This window comes from Pavona decussata, unplaced genomic scaffold (genome assembly GCF_977016875.1).
Source record: "Pavona decussata unplaced genomic scaffold, jaPavDecu1.1 SCAFFOLD_48, whole genome shotgun sequence".
Classification (NCBI taxonomy): Eukaryota; Metazoa; Cnidaria; class Anthozoa; order Scleractinia; family Agariciidae; genus Pavona; species Pavona decussata.
In genome coordinates, this window is record NW_028145470.1 from 5610071 (window position 1) to 5630055 (window position 19985).

General features: G+C 38.8%; 2 protein-coding genes across 2 annotated transcripts; both read left to right on the forward strand.

Moving 5' to 3' along the window:
* The first annotated feature begins 217 nt into the window (after positions 1 to 217).
* Positions 218 to 15224, forward strand: LOC146481973 (rap1 GTPase-GDP dissociation stimulator 1-like). The gene is made up of 15 exons (XM_085108095.1): positions 218 to 538; positions 1273 to 1392; positions 3123 to 3248; positions 4342 to 4491; positions 4933 to 5064; positions 5513 to 5638; positions 5900 to 6046; positions 6622 to 6753; positions 7452 to 7531; positions 7753 to 7810; positions 8933 to 9058; positions 9895 to 10035; positions 11228 to 11353; positions 12623 to 12751; positions 14092 to 15224. The coding sequence occupies exons 1-15, from the start codon at positions 427 to 429 to the stop codon at positions 14232 to 14234; spliced, it is 1848 nt and encodes a 615-aa protein (XP_084964221.1). The 5' UTR covers positions 218 to 426; the 3' UTR covers positions 14235 to 15224.
* Positions 15225 to 15384: 160 nt separating this feature from the next.
* LOC146481974 (uncharacterized) lies at positions 15385 to 19156 on the forward strand. The gene has a single exon (XM_085108115.1). It carries the CDS (start codon positions 17083 to 17085, stop codon positions 18097 to 18099), a length of 1017 nt encoding a protein of 338 aa, XP_084964241.1. The 5' UTR covers positions 15385 to 17082; the 3' UTR covers positions 18100 to 19156.
* The last annotated feature ends 829 nt before the right edge of the window (positions 19157 to 19985 follow it).

The window sequence follows — 19985 nt, forward strand, 5'->3', positions numbered from 1 at the left end:
TTTCCTCCCCGATATCACATATGCATTCAGCGCGCGTTTTGTGATTATCCAAAAATTTCCTTTGTCTGAAAGAAAGTAATCCTTTCTGTTCCCAAGAGAAAACGAGCAATTTTGAGCAGGGTTACCTTCAGATTTGTTCAGACAAGTGAACACGTAAATCGTTTGGAGCTTCACGCAGGATCAGGAAAGCACTTTGTTAATTGTTTCGCGTCGGCTTGCGTCACGTAACGCATCACGCAAAAGAAGTCACGAAATGCTCGTTGTTTGATTGCAGGCTCAAGTCTTTATGTAACCTTACTTCTTCTGTCCTGTAAACACCCACCGGTTTGTTGGCTTTTGCTGACTGTGCTGTAGCAAATAAGTACTTTACTCTGCTTAGATTTTATCATCGATATGTAAACACTGCGCTACAAAATAGGCTGCACTATGAAGGAATTGTGTGAATTATTCGAGAAGCTAAGGATCGATGCCGAGCAGACGAAGGAGCTCGACTTGGGAGCGGCTGATACAATCATTTCTACTCTTCAATCTAAAGAAGGTGAGGTTATTTCCTGTTCGTAAGAATTTTCGTCCTTTCTCGAACATTTTAAACGATAATATAACGGTGTTTAGTAGTAAATGTTGGAAGAATTTCAAAACAGTGTGAAAATTCAACTTCCTAGCGCTTGTGGGTGAAATCCTTGTGTGTTCTCATTCAGATAAAAGCTTTTTTGTATTAAAGACTGAAACTTCCCTTTCATGCTGTCAATATTCACAGCTTTTCAGAAATGATTATGCAAAATGTTCAACTAAAACTTTGCTTGTTATTGGGCATTAATATTGGAAAAGGATCTTTTGAGGTGGGGGATGAGGGATGGGGGCAGGGGTTACTCAAGGGGAAGGGGTTGAGTCTCTGGGGACAGCCTCCCTCAGCCCTCTCAAATATCAACTTTGTTATAAAGATATATCAGTGAGAGAATAATATCCCATAAAGAATTGCCCCTGTCTCCCATTTTGCATGGTATTGTACCCAACCAGAAGTGAAATTTGACACTTCTATACCCCTCATACATGTAGAAGAAAAATTGACAAGGATTTTTTTTATTTTCTTACGAGAACAACATGAAGATTTAATCAATCAAAGAAAAAAAATTCTGTCATATACACTTTAAAGGTTAATTTTCTTCATGTTCAAACAATCTTTTTCCAAAATACCACTATAACACTGAATAAATATAACATTGGAGCCACTGAGTGAAAACGTAAGAGTATCATTTGATTTGAACTTTTCAGAACAATTTGATGAATTAACAATTCAAAGCATTCTTGAGACGGTCCTGGTATTAATGGAACTAGAAACACCAGAAAGCAAAGCCAAGATTTTAATGCTGATTGCAGAGATTGCAAAATCAGGTGAGAGCATTAACTTAGACTTGGAGCTAGAATGTCAAGGATAGTACCTCCTAATACATATGTATTGTCCCTAGTCTATGAATACAGTCAACTCTCGCCTCCCAGCAGCTAAATCCCCAGCTTTACTAAATTACAGACATTTGACTGAAATAAATTCCTGCTATTACGGACTCTTGCTTTTAAGGACACAAACTCATGGTCCTGAGGGTGTGCGCAATAAAGGGAGTTGACTGTATGTGGGAAAAGCAGGTCTTAGTAAGGGATATTGAGATCCAAAAGGAAAATTGGGGGTAACCAAAATATTAATGATACATTTTTCTAGAGATAACTGCGTTCAACATAGAGAGAACGCACTCCTAATTGCGTTTGGAGTTGAGATTGTATAGGGCAATCAATCGATAATGAATAAATGAATGAATGAATGGCTCTTGGGATGCGTGTCTAGCATCCCCACAGATTTTGCAGGGGCAGAGGACCTCCTCACCAACTGGGCAAAGGAGAGAAAGCCTGAGATTGAGATCATCGTATGCACTTCCTAATCTTTGATTATTACTAGTTTCATAACAACAATTTTAAAAGCTTTAAAATACAAGACAATGTGTAGAATTTTTTTCCATTATAATTTGAAGCTTAATATTTAAAACAAGATGCCTTTACTGGCAGTTACGTGTCATGCTGTGGCTGATTCATTTATTCCAACTGTATGCTTCGCAGAATTATAAAACTATCCTTGCTAATGGAATAGTTTGAGTCATGAAGATCGCGTTACGTTGTTTCCCTTGTGTTACACCACTGAGGGGTTTTACCGGAAATTTAGGAAATTCCATTACGATAACATAAGCTTCTCAATGACCTCCTTTCAATCTCGCATTGTGGTGTAAGACTGTCAAACAAAGCACGATTCTTTCGCCAGGAACTGTCCAATTTCCACCGTTTTAAATGTCGAGTGCTTCTTAGAGGTTATTCTTTCGATTTACCGTTTCAAAATGGTGAAATTTCCGTTTGAAAACGGCACACTTGGTTCCACAACATGTTAACAATATGGTGCCACAAATTTTATCCGAGATTAATGAATAAATCAAATGATGCTTTGACGTCACACAGGTAAGGGTGAGTGGGTCCCCTTCCTCGCGATATAAGCGACAAGAATGGATTTTGATTGGCTTGCTTTTGTTGAAGACAATCAAAACAACATATCCCGAGTAGGAGAGGGGAGAGTTTAATGAATAAATTAATGTACAGATTTGTGGCTACGACGAAGAAAAGAAATCGACCCGTTTTTAGACACGGTATGCTCCCTCAGGGCATCCCGCATAATAAAAGTTTCTCAGAGCATCCTGAGATGCACAGAACAAAGGAGGTACCGTCCTTAAATTATTCAGATTTAGACAAGGTGACTGGCAAATTATTAAAAAAAACCTCTATTAGAAGGAGTATGGATATTTATTAAAACAATGCAATAGCAGTTATCTTAAACTCCTCACTAAGCATGAAATGATTATATTTCAAAGACATGTTTGTTTTTTTGAGAACCAAGCTAGAGAGAAAAATTTCCTAGCACTTTGTTTATGGGCAGTTTTATTTATAAGGTAAAATTACACTTTGTTTGGCTGATAAACATTTATCAAAGTTGTTAAACATCAGCCAGAAAAACTTTGTTATTGTCAAGAAACATCAAAGTTGGAAATTGTTTTGAAGCACTCATGTGCTTTGTGTTGTTTTTGTTGTAGAGGAGACCAGAGTTCCATGTGTAAAGGCAGGGCTTATTTCTACTATCTTATCACACCTTGAAAGTGAGGACCCAAATGTTGTTTTACAAGCTTTGAGGGCCATTGGAAATATCAGTTATGACAATGGTAGGTACACACAGAATTGGACTTTAATAATAAAAATTTATTATAGATGGCAGATATAAATTAATGTTGTGTTAATTTTGATGGTTAAGAAATGGAAAAAAATGAATTTTTTGTCTGCTTAACAGGTAAGGTATAGTAGGTTACGGTAAGGTAAAAGTGCACTTTGGGCCTAGGTTGCTATTAAATGATGATGCATCTTGGAGTATTGCTAGCCCATCACAGGATACCCAATATGAAGTGTCTTGGAGTGTTTCCCTTTCTCCCCTGGATGGGATGCTAGTCCATCACAGGATACCCGGTATGGAATGTGTAGGAGTAGTACTACTCCTCCCCGATGGGATGCTAGTCCATCACAGGATACCCAGCATAAAGTGACTATTTCTATCAGTACTTCCTCCTGGATTGGATTTCACTCCATCACAGGATACCCACCATGTGGTGACTAGGCGTTTCACTGCTCTACCATAGTATGGAAAATGCCTGTCTGGATGACTTGAATACCTAGGGATGACACTTTGAAGGGGAAGCATGCCTCCAGACCTCCCTAGAATCTTGCACCTTCGGCTCTCACAACATTGGAAGACAGTCACATTTTCCCTCTAGAGATCTTCGCCTGGACCACCACCTTTAGTGGTTGTGAGTGGTGAGAATGCACAGTTTTCCATTTCTGACCCTTCTTTTGCAAAAATTCTGATTCCCGTTCTTAAAAAGGTTTTTTTTTTTTAACCCCATGATCCTGCAAAAAAAAAAACAAAAAAAAACTTGATTGAAGAGCCCAATCTATGGGTGTGATCTGTTAAAAGTCTGCCAATCTCAAATCCCATGATATCTTATGGCTTGTCATCACAGATCTTACATGTAGGTATGTTACCTCTGATATCACCCCATTTATTATATACCGGTATAATCCTTATTTTACTGCTGTTTTACATCAGGTATTCTAAATATCTGAAGGTTGCAGTCAGGTCCACTTGTTGGATTTGTAATCAGTGGCCCTAAAGTCATTGCTTCTGGAGTACTTACTAGCACCATACACATTTACCAAGTTACTTGATTTATGCATACAAAATCTTTTAACATTTTGCTGTTGCAGAGCAAGCAAAGGCAGTCCTGTTGGAAAACAAAGGAGCTGAAAAGATTGTGAAGAAGCTAGGAGTGCTAGAAAAAAGCTTTGATGAAAAAAGTGACAACAGAGTTGAGCTGGCTGCTTGTGGTTCCATGCTTAATGTTGCAAGTGATGATGGTAGGGACTGAAGGTTAATGAAAATTTTGAAATTATCCCCCTGGCTGCGGTTTCAGTTTTTTTTATTTGAACTTTAACTAACCAGTTTAATTCTGTTTTACTTTGTTCAAGAATACAATGTAATTATGATAGCAGACCCTACAAATCAAGAATCCTTAGGTGATAATGGATCCATATGCCAAATTAGGATTTATTTATTACAGTTTAAAGCAGACACTAAGACACATCCCAGCAGAGTCCACTTATGGGTGGTTCCACTGTGTTTTATTACAATGTATTTATGACATACTTATGCAAAAAAAAAAGGGGGGGGGGGGGGCACATGTAAGCCAATGGATGAAATGCAAAAGAATCCAAGACCCCATATAAAAGAAGATCACCAAAAGAATTAGAGTAAAGAAATACAATATTGACCCCTGGTTCTTTCCCTTGTTTTTATAGAGGCTTTAGCTGACGAGGCAGTTTCTTTTGGAGCAGTATCGTTCTTGTTTGGCTTTGTAAAACAAAGTGTCCACAGTAATCCCTGTCTCTGCCAAATGGCTTTATCTGCATTATCTGTGCTGGTATCCTCAGGTGAGATAACTTGATAAAGTCTTGGTGCCTTTGAAGCTCCAATAGTGCCTGGCATCTCCTTACATTATCACTGCTTGATCAGGACTCTCTTTAGGTTTTCCGCCACGTGTTACATTGAGCTTTGCACCTGTAATGAACTCATTGCTTTATGAGTAAATGATGCAACAAACATCCCCCACCTATCTGCCTTACCTACCTACCTCCCTCATTCCGTCTCCACCTACGTACGTACGTACCTACATATCTACCTACCTACCTACCTACTCACCTAGCTAGCTATCTACCTACCTACCTACCTACCTACCTACCCACCTAGCTACCTACCTACCTACCTACCTACCTATCTACCCACCTACTTAAATCAATATTTACCTACCTATCACCTATCCACATACCAACCTCCCACCACTTACTTACCTTAACCTATCTGCATTGCTTTTGTTCACAGATAAGGGAAAAGCAAGTTTTTTGGAGAGTGAAGGCCCAGCCATTTTAAAGATGGTGATGCAAGAATCAGAAGATGAAGAATTGATTGACTTAGTGTTTGAGATCATAACATCTCTTATTCTGGATGGTAAGTGAGTTTTTCGGATCACATTTCCCTGAATACATGACTTAGAGGAGACTTCTATTAAAGACAACTTTGATTCTCCAGACTAAACGAACATATAGAACAAGCAAGTTGTACGTGAACGGATACTGAAAATTATGATTTTAGACAAACCTGTTGAGAAACTTTTTGTGGACATTCAAATGTCACCACTACAGCATACATCATTTGAGGTGTGAACTTGTTTAACACTTTTCAAAGTTTCTATTTTCATTATGCTTTCAGATAATGTAAAGAAGGCACTTGTCCAGCAGGGATATGGTGAACATCTGGTAAACATTATTTCCTCACTAATGCCTGAGCAAAGCGATGAACATGTAAAACAAAGACTACAGTCTTCAGCTGACATGATTGTTATGCTTCTTACAGAAGGTTGGGATTGCTTTGTCCAGTGCTTTAATTATTTGTTTCGTTATTTATCTCATATATTGATGTATCACTAGGCCATTTTCTGAGTTGCTGTAAACCTTATAATGAAAGCGAGGCTAATTGCAAAGCTTTTCATATGAAAATTAGTTTTGTTTGTATATGAATGAAAGCTAATTTTCATAAACATAACAAGAAAGCCATAAAAGCTTAATAAGTGGCCGAATTTTTGTACCAATGTATGCTGCCCTGATTTTGTTAACCTTCTATTTTTCGGTGTGAGTGAGGTAATTAAATAGTCTTAGTCCCTACCCTAATTTTGCAATATTTGAAAATGCTTGGAGATGACTCTGAGATGAAATTTATTCATAAGTTGCAATCTCATCAACAAAATTGTGGTGTGATTAAATTTTAATTAAATGGAGAGTGGAACGCATGGTTTGTAAGATGGGCTTATTTTCAAGCCATGATTTCAAAGGCATCTGAAAAAATAAAGTGAAAATTACACTCTCATTCAACACTGTGATGTTAGATAAGCAATCAAACATTGCTTGCTGTCAAATCTTCTTTTAAAACTGCAGATGAAAGTATGAAGGTGCTGTTCAATGATGGCAATGGTTCTGTCTTAAAGGCTTGTATTTCATGGCTGTCCTCTGGGGACCAACATCTTGAGATTTCTGGTTGTTTGGCTCTTGGAAATTTTGGCAGATCAGGTGTGTATCAAGTACAGTTATTATCACGGTAACATCATAGGGATATTGTTTAGGTTCGGAGAGGCTGATTTCACAAGAGAGCCACTAGATTATCAGAAATTCTGTTATGTGTTACCCTCTTTAAAAAAAGTTGTTACTCACTTACAAGGCAAGTAGTTGGTACAAAACTAAGGAAAGTCTCCCTTTTAGTCATTTTCATCTCAAGAGGACAGACCGTTGCTCTTAAGGCCTGGTTCACGTTAGCAACAGAAGTGACAGAAGCGGAATTGGAGTCGGAATCAGAAGAACCTTCCTGACCAAGTATGAAATCAATGCAGCAGAAGCAGAAATAGAAGCCTTGCTTTCGTTCAAAATGGCAGAAGGCCACCACGTTTTCCATTCTAAATCTTGTGTAAAGGGATTGGGAATGAGCTATGTGATTGGCTGATTCTTCTGCTTGCACTTCTTCTGGAATATGACCAATTGACAAGGCAGTCCTGATAATCTGAAGCTCTCAGAGGTAGAGCTTGATTTGACAGTGGGTATATGACTATGTATAATTTAGAGGAGACCCTTTTGTAGTGAATTCAGTGAATTATCAGGGAGGGAGTTTTATCAGAGAAGGGGAGGGGCTTAACTGACATTTTAGACTCATGTACATGATAACATAAAAGAATTCAGTTCAATCCTTTGAAATTCAAGCCATTTTATGTCCACAGATGAAAACTGCATCAAACTTGTTGAACTTGGAGCCCATAAACAGTTGCTGGATTTGTTGGCTCGAACATCAAGAAGTGAGGTAACACCATGGATTCAGACTGCTCTAAATCTAGAAAAGAAAAAAATATGTTGGTTTGCATACAGTCCCTCAACAGGTGGAAGGACTTAGAAAATATGGAGTTTGTGTTATTTTATCCAGTGATTAGTGTTTTTATCCACTGGATAAAGTTATCTGTTCTTTGAGCAACTGGTGCCAGTTGTTTAATCAAAACTTAAAGTCACTGTGGTTTGCTTTTTCAGAACCCTGGTAGACATCAACAAGCTATTTTTAGTGCACTGAAGAATCTTTCCATGCCAGGTGAGTACCTTGAGACATAACTGTTTATGCACGTCCTTACTGCAAATGAAATTGTAGGTGTAAACAGTTTCCTTATTGAGTAAGTAACAAGCAGAGATCCCATCTCTCTGGAGATCTAAAATCTGGAAGATAAGATTTCTACTTGTGGTGTAATCACCCCACCCCCCCCCCCCCCAAAAAAAAAATAACACTATTAAGCCACTAAGCCACTCCCTCCCCCCAAACAATGGCCCAAGTCGACCTACAAGCCAAAAAAGAAATTGCCCAATTTAACTCCTCATCTCACAAAAAAAATAATAAAATAAATAAATAAATAAATAAATAAATAAATAAATAAATAAATAAATAAATAAATAAATAAATAAATAAATAAATAAATAAATTATAAATAAGTAAATAAACTACCTCCACAGGACACACAGGACCCTAAATTTTTGTGGATTTTGGGAAAATTGGGTTTAAATCTTACTTGACTGTAGAGAAAAGATTAAAAGTTACTTTTATTCAGGAGATTTGAATGGGTGTACCTGGAGATTCATTACATATCTGGGAATAAGGATTTTTTATTTCAGTGTGAGGTTAAATTACAATGGTGTATGTGGGGGCCCAAAGTGAAAAGGTGGAAGCTCCAAGTACTTTGTTCAAACTGGAAATGTTTTAGGATTAAAGCAATTAAAGGGCTAAGAGCATATTAACCAACCTACAGCTGTAAGTGCAATTCAGATCGCTTTTTGTTGTTTCAGCTCAGATTTACTGCATGTTTTGCATGAGGCCTTGAATTCCTTCAGGAAAGTTATCTCTGATGTTTTATCTGCTGCTTTGCGCTTTGTTTGCAATAAAAACCTTTGATCATGGGCAAGATTTCTGTTTTTATCACAAAATGAAGCACAAAGCAGTGGATCGTGAAACATTGGAGCAGCGTTTCCTTCAAGGAATTCAAGGCCACATGTGAAACTCCTGTGAACCTGAGCTAAAACAACAAAAAGCGATCTGAAAAGTCATTTAGGTCGGTTATGCTCTCAGCCTTTCAATTTTTCAATCTACCATTTCAGCCTTTATATTCTTTTTTTTTTTTATATAAGGTGTGGGACCCCCACTCATGAGGTTGTTTTATTGTTGTAGCTGTGAACAAGTCAAAACTTGTGGAAAGTGGCTGTTTGGATGTCATTCTTCCGCTACTCTCTATCCAATCTCCTTTTGTCCAGTTTAAAGTCCTGGGCACGTTGCGCATGCTCTTGATGGGTCAAGGTGTGTATGTGTGTGCTCTTCAATTTAGTTGAAGTGCTTTTTTTTGTCTTCTGTGCTGTAATGAGAATATTATTGTTACAATTGGAATGACTACTGGAATATGCTTGGAACATAATACGGATAATATGATACTGAGTCGCTGTGATTAGAGGGTTACCAGAGTCCTACTTGATAATCCTCATATTTGCACTTAGGTTGGCACAAGATTTCCACTGTTTGACCACCAGCCAAGTCCAGTCAATTTTCTCTTAGTATTGTTAACAAATCGACGGCAATTTTCTATGGTCTATACTCTTATAGACGATAAAATGACGTCATGTAGTGTTCAAAACTTAAGGCCAGTGGTTTCACTGCCAACGCGGAAAAAGTACAATCGGAATTTGCTTTATTCTCTGTTGAGAAAGCGCACCCGTTACATCTGTCGTCATTTGTATTGTCTGTACTCTTATAGACAATAGCTACGAGCCAATTAGCGCACAGGAATTTTGACAGTTATTGTAAAGTTTACTTTTTTATGAGTGTTGGGCTAGCGCCGCCCTTTTTTAGTGCGCATGCGTTCTTCCCATCGCAGGATGGACGAAGAAGGTATCTTTACGCGGTTTATGATTGTGCAGGAAAAGTAAATCTTAGCCAGGGCCATTGGACTCCAAAAAGATAATCTTGAATCTCGGAAAACATTGCATTGTTGTAAGCTTTTTACAATTATTGGTGCTTATTTGTTGGTGGCGTAAATTTTGCGAAAAAAAGTTGTGGGAACATCTAGTTTCTTGTGAAAATTCATTCAGTGTAGTGACTCTTCCTTTGCACAGACTGTGTTCTGTTCTGTTGTGTTACAGCTGATGTGGCCAATAAGATCACGGGAAGTAACGAACATATTAAGACTTTAGTTCGTTGTTGTGAGTCCAGCGGCCATGAGGGTGTTAAATGGGAAGCTTGCAGAATGTTAGCATTGATTGCTAAGCAGGCCAAGGAAGCAGGTGAACTCAATCTATAGATCACTAATGTTTGGTAAATTGGCCACCGTAAAGAGATTCGAGTGCTGACGTTTTGAGCGTTAGCTCTTTGTCAGAGGGGCTTCACTGACAAAGAGCTGACGCTTGAAACGTCAGCACTCGAATCTCTTTACGGTGGCCAATTTGCCTTTAGTTGTCAACTCTGTTGATAAACCAAACATTTCTACTCCCCACCGACGCAGCACCACAGTCAGATTTGTAGAAACTAACCCCTTATCAATAGATCACTGTACTCTGCACCAAACGGGAAGCTTTAACTACTATTTATTGTTTATTACAGGTTAACGCCAATTAATTGAAAACACGAAAAACAGAACAACCACTATCTAAATTAATCTCAGTTGACATTTGCTTTTTAATTTAGTTCCTTTTTTTTAACTTTTTACTTTTTAGTGACTTTATCGTGAGAGAATTTAGATATATAAGCGTCAAGTTTTGTGGCAAACGGCAAACAGCAACTGGCCTGTTACCGTGTCTCAGGAATAACATGGCATTCAATGTTGTGTAAACTCACGTGGGCTAATGAAAAACAGAATGCTAAAAGGACCAAAACAAAACAAGACAAGGACAACAACTTAACCGGCTTTCGATAGTAGCCTCTAACTGAAACTGACAGATGCTGGTTGAATGTGGTTAAGTAATGAAGCCTAGCGATCAATTTTGACAAACAATGTGACGTGTCTTCAATTTTGACATTCCGTTTTGACTTATTAATCATTAGGGACCTTCACATCAGAGTACGAGTACGACTTTCAAATTTCAAATCAGTCACATCCCCAGAACTCTCGCTCCTTCTCGTTGTTTACCAGCAGATAAGGAGACTCCAGAAGCAAGATTGGCGTGACAAGTGGTTATCTAAACCAAGAAAACTAAATTTGAAAAGTCGCACAAATCTGAAGGTCTCCACAATGCACCTGGTGCCAGTTGCATGTTTTCTAATCCTTGCCAAGGCTTGGCAAAGGTTCCTTGTTTTCACACACTTGGTACCAGTTGCCTGTTTTCGATATCATGATTCCTACTCTTGTTGCCAGTTACATGTTTTCGTAAGCTTAGCACTGGTTGCTTGTTTTCCAATGCTTAGCTAAACTGAAGAAATACATTGTCACGTCTGTTCACTTACACTTTGCTTCTTTTCTATTTTCTTTCCCCACAACAGAAATTGGAGAACAAATTATAAAATTCGGGGGTCTTGCACCGATTGTGGAAATGGTATCCTCAGAGCATGACGTCATGCAGAACGAAGCGTTGATAGCCTTGGCAGTAATGTCATCAACAGTTAAAGGTTTCGAGTTTATTGGCATGTTTATAACAGTCTCAATATTGTCTAACATCTAATTTCTCCTTGCAATATCACTGCTTAGTATATGTAATGACCACAACGGGAAAGGAAACTCCAGCATTCCTTAATAATAACACGCTTTATTGAAAGAACGACAAACGAATACTGCCTCCAAAAGATGCGGCGAGGAAACTGCTAAGCAGCGTAGCGATGAAGTGAGGCGGTGAAGTGAAGCGAAGCGGTTAAAAATTTGTTGCGGAGCTGGGTGCAAACCAAAGTAACTGGAAAAAACTGACTGTCCTGAATCATATAGCGGACGAACAAACTTGTAGGTTGACAAACTGCTCGCGCGGTGAAGAGATATACTAACACTAAAACGGCCTAAAAAATCTATATAAACTGCCAAGACTTGTGAACAAAAATGTGAATAAATAACGCTAAATTACGCAACTACAAATACCGCACGCACGAGATGTAGACAAGAACATTCCTACACAAAATAATACAATAACCTAAACGACTACGCATTTAGTTTCTACAGTATATACCACACATTTGAATAGTGTCTTTCGCGCGCGCTGATTGGCTAGCTCGGAGGTGATTAGCCAAGTACTATTCACCTCCGAGCAGCCGAAGAGAAACAAGATGGCTTCCCGTTTCGCCTCCGGCACTTAAAAGGAAATTATTTCGATAAACGAGGCAGCTGTTACCAGCTGTTACCAAAAATACAAAAATGGTAACAAAGTTTAGTTTGACGGCATTAAATGGTAAGTTATTTTATCTTTCCAACCTCAAATGCTAAGGCAAAAAAATTAAAATACAATGCCTTGTTTACGAAAACTGCCAAGCACAAAAATGACAATGTAAACAATGAAAATCTAATGTTTTGCAGCATGGTTTCAACTGAACAACAAGACGAATTTCACACAACAATTGAAGAAATGGCACCTTAAACAAGCGCCTTTAAAAGTTTTATTTGTTCGTAAGAAAGCGATACGGAACTTTCTACAATAAGAATTCGCTTCCCCCCGGGCTTACCGCGCGGAGCGCGAGATTTTAAAATTTCCCACCATTTGTCGGTATACAGTAAAAAAAAAAAAGGAATTTTTTGGTCCGCTAGTTATTTAGCTTGTGTGGTATATACTAAAACAATTATTCATCTCGTCTTCATAGTTGTCCCAGTCATAAAATAAATTCTATGTTCTATATCCATCTTGATCATGTGATGTTATTTTTCTTAAATTGACTGCCATGTTTTGTTTTTACACACAGCTGATAACTACCCCAAGTTCAGAGACAGCGGCCTCATTCAAACGCTGATTAAACTGATTAAAACTGAAGGGATAAACCCACAGAGCTGTTACAACGCCATGGCTGTCTTGGAATCATTTTCACTTCAAGGTGTGTCATCTATTTTTTCGTGTCTACAATCGTTGCCAAAACTCTTTGGAAGATTGCTAAGTTTACCTTGCCTTCACTTTCCTCTCCTCCCCCTGTATCAATGTTGAGTTTTAACTGTGAATCTACGCATTATTGTTCGTGGGGAATCCAACATTGAACAGGGGGGTGGGGGAAACTACAAACAAAGGCGTAAACAAACGTAAGTAATAAAAATTGCTATACCGGGTTAGTTTTCTAACCTTCCCAACGGAAGTTGTCGAGGATTGTAAGCCTTTTTAATCCTGCGTATAGCATGAAATGTTTTGAAGGAGCTTTGTTATGTAAACTGGAGATATTTGAGGGTATACAGGATTGATTTTTCGCGATTTAGAGTGAATTTGATTTGGGGTTACTTGGAAATTAGGTAAAATATGGTTCGCCGGCGAGGACTCAAGGTCGGCAGACGTGATAACCGATACACCACAGGCGAACCCGCAGTGGAAGCGGACGAAATAGCACAGCTTATTCTTATCACATCACTAAGACCACGGGGTCGCTCGCTCAACACAGAGAGTCTGATTTTACTAACATTGACCTGAATATAACTCTCTAAGCCCGGATATCAACAAACGAATTCTCTTTACTGGTCCTGATATATTTCTTCTAGTAGTGGTTGGGTGAAGTTTAAATATGAAAGGATTTCAATGCTGGTGATCATTTCCTCTACTTTCATAACCTGTATTTTTGGTTATCTGTGCCATTAGAAGAAGAAATCACATGCAAGTCACTGACTCTTGCGGCTTCAAGTTCCACCTTAGGTTGAGTTATCCTGCTGACTTTTACAATACCATACAGACAAAAACAAGTAGAAAAGTGTTACTTTCAAACTTCCAAACAGTTATTCCCATCTTTTTTATTTGGGAAAAGCCCCCCCCCCCCCCCTGTTGTTTGACTTAAGGACGGCGTGTCCTGATACAAAGTTATTTTTGCGGAGTTTATGACTATTAACGGGAAAAATAGATCTTAGCAAGGGTTGTTGGAATCTTAAAAGATTCAGATTTTTCAGAGATAATCAAGCAACTAGAATTCTCAAAAGCTTTAAAATACATGTCTACGCATGGCATTTTTTCCAAATTGAAGCTTATCTCTGAAAAATGCGTGGTTACCCCGAATTTTCTTTTAAGATTTCAATAACACTTGCTAACATCGTTTCCCGCATAGTAACCAACTTTGAATGATAACTTGAATGATAACCACCTCCTGCGATGCGCAGAATGTATGCGCAGTAGCAAATGGAGGTACCGTCCGTAATTGTGAGATGCCAAGGAACAGGCGCAAATCAGGAGCTGTTCTCTTTGCAGAATATTTCCGTAGGGACTTGGAGATAGCAGGACTTAGCAAGGCGCTTGATGTTCTGACGACCCATGAAAACGTGAACGTGAAGAAGCGAGCTTTGATAATCCTCACAAGAATCAAAGCCCAGAAAATTGCGCAACAGGAGTGAGAGACGCTTCAGATCGTCTTACACCAGCCCTATTAGCTCATGTTTAGCGGAAAGGAAAGACAGTTGGAAGTATCGAACATCAGGTCACGTAATTTTGTGTTGCAGCGGGAACCAGATATCCTGATGTAGCTTACTTCCCGTCAAATGGCATCATGCTATAGCAGAAATGAGAAGGACTTCGATGTATCTTGCATTATACATCGCGTCACATCACTTCACCTTTCAGCAAGAAGGGACACGTTCATGTCTCTTACATCACGCTATCACAACCCATGATAGTGACCTCAATATGGGATACTTCAGTGTATGTTACACTACATCCTTTCTCATGAGGTCACTACAAGCGATACTTCTCATTTGACGCCGAAATGCGACCTATAGGAGTAAAACATGTTTTGATGTCTCTTTCGTAATGTTAGCTAGAAGCCTTAAACCAATGGTTTAAATTACTATATTAGGGAACAAACAGCAGAAGGTGAAATGAAATTGTTTGTGGAAGGCGTAGATTAAGTTATGTCTTCATAAAGTAAGCCGAAAAAAGAGTAAAATTTGGTCTCGGAAAATCGTGTTCGTGACATAGGTAGATTTTTTTATCATAATTAAATGAATCCGTTTTAATGGGCAAGTTCTAAAAAACAAATACTATTGTAAAACTTTGGGGTCGGGGGAGGGGAGAGTGGGGTCTGAGGCGATAAGACCATGCGGTGTAAACATCAACCTCGTGCCCAGGGTCTCTCCTCTTCCCACCCTGGGAACGAGGTTGTGTAAACATTTGTGGGGGTCAAAGATACTGAATAGGGACATTAACTCGAAATGTGTTTTGAAGTAGAGCCTAGTTTTGAGTGTTGTGTTTTTGAGATGGTTGATTGGTGAATTTTTCAATTAACTCTGTAATTCTGTAGAATGAATAGAAAGATCCGAAGAAATTTTGGAGAACGTGAATAAGTTGTTAAAAAAGAAAAAAAATAAATGGCAAGCTTTTCTCCAGTATTTTGCTGTTGTTGGTGACATGGACCTGAGCGGAAGTCAATATCAGGGCCATTGGGATAGCGCATTGCCAGTAAATGCTGTATACTTTTGTTCACCAATTAATCCTTGATATTATTGGTTCTATGGTATAGCATGGCGGGGTAGTGGTTATTGTGTTGGCCAGCAGCATAATTGACAATTATTCCACGAGCGTGCGTTGGATATGAGATGACAGATAGCCAACGAGGCGCGCAGCGCCGACTTGGCCACAATCATCTTATATCCGACAAGGGTGAGTGGAATAATTGTTTTATTATTAAAACAATCAAGTGACATTGCTAGATCTTGCAAATTTCGCTTTGCAAGAACAACCAGAAGACAATTTAATGGTCTCTATTTCTCAGGCATGGTATAATGGCTCATGGCAGCCAATCAAATCCCTGGAATTGCATTATACAATGACCCAATATATAATAAAGGCTGACATCCCATTGCCGCTAAGCCAATCAAAATTCTGGACTTGCATTATCCAATTATCTATATTTAAAATAGTACACCCACCCTCCTTCCTCCGGGCTTCGCTTAAAATAACAGTATAAAGTTATGCCTCAACTTTTGTTTTGTGTTATGTTTTCGTTGACCTTATATTTTGCATTAATTAATGAAAACGAAAATTTCTTTTGTATCTTTTGTGACAACGCTTTTTTAAACTGCTCGGTTTTCGAAATAAACAGGAGTGAAAAAAAAAAGTTTCAATTTTTCTTTAATATGCCTTCCAAGCCAAGAGCTAATTCTCAGTCGCATTAATTCCAATTCAGGCTTCAGATAAAAATCTAATCTGCTCCCTGTCCGGCGTTTAGTCGATTCACTTATGAAGCTAAAGCGTATCATTTGTTTGAATAGTTATTGGACCGATTTACTGTAATTTTTCCAGTTTTCTTGCTTTTGAATAAAATTCGACAAAGTATAAGATAATCGCTCCTTGGTAGCGTATTCTTAGTGTCTACTTTCAGCCTACTTTCAGCCATAAAATATTAACCGGTATCCATGACAAGAAGTCTAAAAATATCCATATCACTAATTCGTACTTGATATCGTTTATCTCCATTCGCACAAATCCATTACATTCAACGGTTAATTATCGGCGTCAAGGCGCCGAGATTTCTGCCAACATACTTTATTACACGAAAACCGTTGAGCAGACGGGTTTATTACACAACAAAGTTTTTTTTGACAATTGTTGTTTTAAGTCTAAATAAATTACAAAGTTTTGTTAGTATCTGATTACAGAAATGACCCATTGTATCAGGGTTTGTTCCATGTCTGAATTTAAATTTTTTATTCAAGTTTAAAGTGGTGTTTTTTGTAAAGGATATCATAATTGGCGAAAGGAAAAACAAACTTATTTTACTATACGAATGAAATCAGACCGAAGAGCTTATAAACTTGGGCCGAAATGAAGTGAAGTAATGATGAATAAATAAAGTCACCAAAATCCACCTGTCGTTGCCAACTGATTAAAGTTGTTTGACCGCGGGCCTTGCGTGAACTTAGTAATTTTCAATTCAGGATATTTTTCCGGCTTACAAGAGCCCTGTGGTTAACCCAACCTAGCTTTGAACTTGCAAGTGTTCTTCAATTGGAACCCGAGTGCGACTGAGTTATATCTAACAGTTAGCGCAGTTGGTCATGAACTTTTATGCGAAAGTGTGTTGGTGCTTATGCACACAAATTGTTTTCATTTGCAATGTTAAGCTGAGCTGCGCAACGTACACTCTGCATTTGAAGGAAGACTTCTGAAATACAAGACGCAAACTGTCTCTGTTCATCTTTAATTCCAAGTGAATTGCAGTAGATATATAAAAAGGAACCAAATCGAATGGCTTGTTCTTCAAGTAAGACCAAGAATTGGCACATCTACTCAACGCACTACAGCCCGGCAATTTCACCAACCACTAGCCAATCCACAAATTCTGATAACGACGACCTTGCAGCTGCGAAAAGGCCTAGCTCGGCTCTACCTTTCGGGCGACAACGGTCCGTATTTCCATATGGGATCGTAAGAGAGTACGACTTAAAGGATGTGCGTATTAGCGATGAAACTAGTGACACAATTTATCCAGGAAAACTTGGTTCTATTTCCCCAAAGTGGAGTAGTTCTCCTTGTTTGAGTCAGCCGTCAACCGCTGCAAGATGGGGAACAAAGATTTTGCAGACATCAGCGCAAAGGCATAGCTATGAAGATGGCGACTCAACCGAGTTAACGAAATCTCGGCATCGGCATTTTCGTAGGCGAATGCACAGCTGTCCCACTACACCGGTGAATGGTTCCCTTCGCGTTGAAATTCCTAAGTTGTCTTCTATAAGGGTTCAAGCACAATCAGTTTCTCTTGTAAGTCGACCATTACAGCCTTTAATGCCCACCAAGTTGAAGACAACTTCGCCATCAACGGAAAGTACTGCAACACGCCGGCCGAGACCTGCGAGCGTCAACTTGATTGAACGACAGAAGAAAATCATAGAGAGTGAATCGCACGACAAGGAAAAGAAACTTTCGAAGAATTTACCGGAAATTAAAATCGAGGACGGAGTAATTTTTATCGAAAACGGGAAAGCTATAGATCTCAGAAAAGACAAACCGAGTGGAAAACACAAGCTGAAGACCGCGGAAGCTGCGAAAAGCAAGAGTTATCGCGAATTTCAAGATGCGATGCAGAAATTTGAAGACGCCCAACTCAATTTAGAAGGAGAAGTCAACACGAAGGCAAAGACTTTTGAGACGAGGGATAAAGAGCAAGAATTTTTTAAGGAACATGTGCAAACCCAGTTCTTGGATTTGTTGTCGTCTGTGAAAGATAAACGAAAGAAGAAAAGGGGAAAAAAGCACCCATGCTAAGATTTAGTTTTAAACTGTGTTTCGTGCGAACATTGCGTGTGAGGTAGAGGCTAATGTCGAGTATATGAATAAGTGCGGTCCATTTTAAATGAAAAGTAATTGTTCAAACTGACAAGCAGCACTTTCCTGTAGAGATGTTTGTTATACTGTACAAGTTCCTCTTGAATTCGTTAAATTCGAGCATTCAAATGAAAGTCACTGAGTGGTACAATGTACCCTCTGTGTCATTTTTAATTATGCTTGCAAGGTGGTTCTATTGTTTGAATCCATGGATGGAATCCAACAGTGTGACAATAATTCAGTACTTTCAGTGTAGCGCAGTTGGCTCATCAATCATTTCAAAATTGCATTGTGTACTTTTCACTCTTAGAAGCTCTTAAAAAAAGTGTTGGAACTGTAGAATAAGTTTTAACACTTTAAATTCGTCAAAGTTCCCACCATATAATTTCATACTTATTCACTGTACGTGTTGCCAGTCAAGTAATCTTGTGTTGTTTTGCCAGATAAAATTTTCATGTTATAATCCGGCCAAGGTGACGGAATTTGCTGGTTTTTAAAATTATATTTCTTTCTTAGACCATAGAATTTTTCTATTCGCATGTTGGTGTGAGAACATCTACATGGGTTGTTTAATTATTGCATGACCTTGTTTGCATTGCCTAGAGAAGTCTATTTTGACATTGACTGCATGTGTGCAAATGCTTGAGTAGTTTAGCCATAAATTATTTAAGGACGGTGCCTACTAATACAGAGGAATTTTTGCGCAATTTATGACTATGCAGGAAAAGCAGATCTTAGCAAGGGCTAGTGGAATCCAAAAGAAAATTGGGGGTAACCATGCATTTTTTAGAGATAATCAAGTATCAATAATTTTAACAAGTGCTAAAATACAAAGCAATGTATGGCATTTTTTCCCCCCAAATTGAAGCTTTATTATCTCTGAAAAATGCATGATTACCCCCAATTTTCTTTTTAAACACCAACAGCACTTGCTAAGTTCTGCTTTCTCCGCATAGTTTTAAACCGCGCAAAAATATCCCTGTATAAGTAGGCACCACCCATATAGCCTGCAATGCAGGCGTATTTTTGGAGCGGGAGCGCTGAATAATCCTTCGTTGCTGTCATCTTGGGCGAGGAAGCGCGAGAGGGCTGGAGCGAGTCAAAAGTGACCCTAAGGGAGAGGACGACTGGCTGAGAATACGCTCCTTCAAATACGCGAACTAAATTTATTATTCAGCGCTCGCCCATGAAAAACGCCTGCACTGCAGGCTACCACCCATAGGAAACCCGAGTATCTCGAGCGTTGGCGAGAGTGAACGTGAGGCTTCAATGGTTGACAGACATGACTACAAAGTGCTAGAAAATAGCAAGGAGAAGTATAGTATCAATTCTTGCCAACTTCCTAATAGACTCGATTACCAGCCGCTGTTCGGGAAAATGAGCCCGCAGGATCACAGACCGGACCCGGGAAACGGCGGAAATCGAGCCTAATTAACTTCCTAACTGAATTATTTTTCTTGCCAAATTCTGTGTGTTGACAGACTTGCATTTGACATAACGAACATTCGTCAAACGTATCGTCAAGTTTTAGTGTAATGGGAAGTTTATCAAGAAAAGATAAAGTATTAAAAGTTTTAATGGTTTGTAGAAAATAATTTTACTGCATGCCAAACGCCTTCAGTTTGCGTCATCGTTGTGGAGGAACAACAACTGCTGCCAATTTTATATTAAGGCCGTTCACCCCGATTCTTATGTCACGAAACGTGTTTGAAACTAATAGAAATATGAAACAAACAGTAACGTTCTCTTTGGAACTAAAGGGATTTTCGGTTTTCTTTCGGCCACCGTTCGGCAGTCCAACCCGAACCCGGGATCGAGTCTTCGGC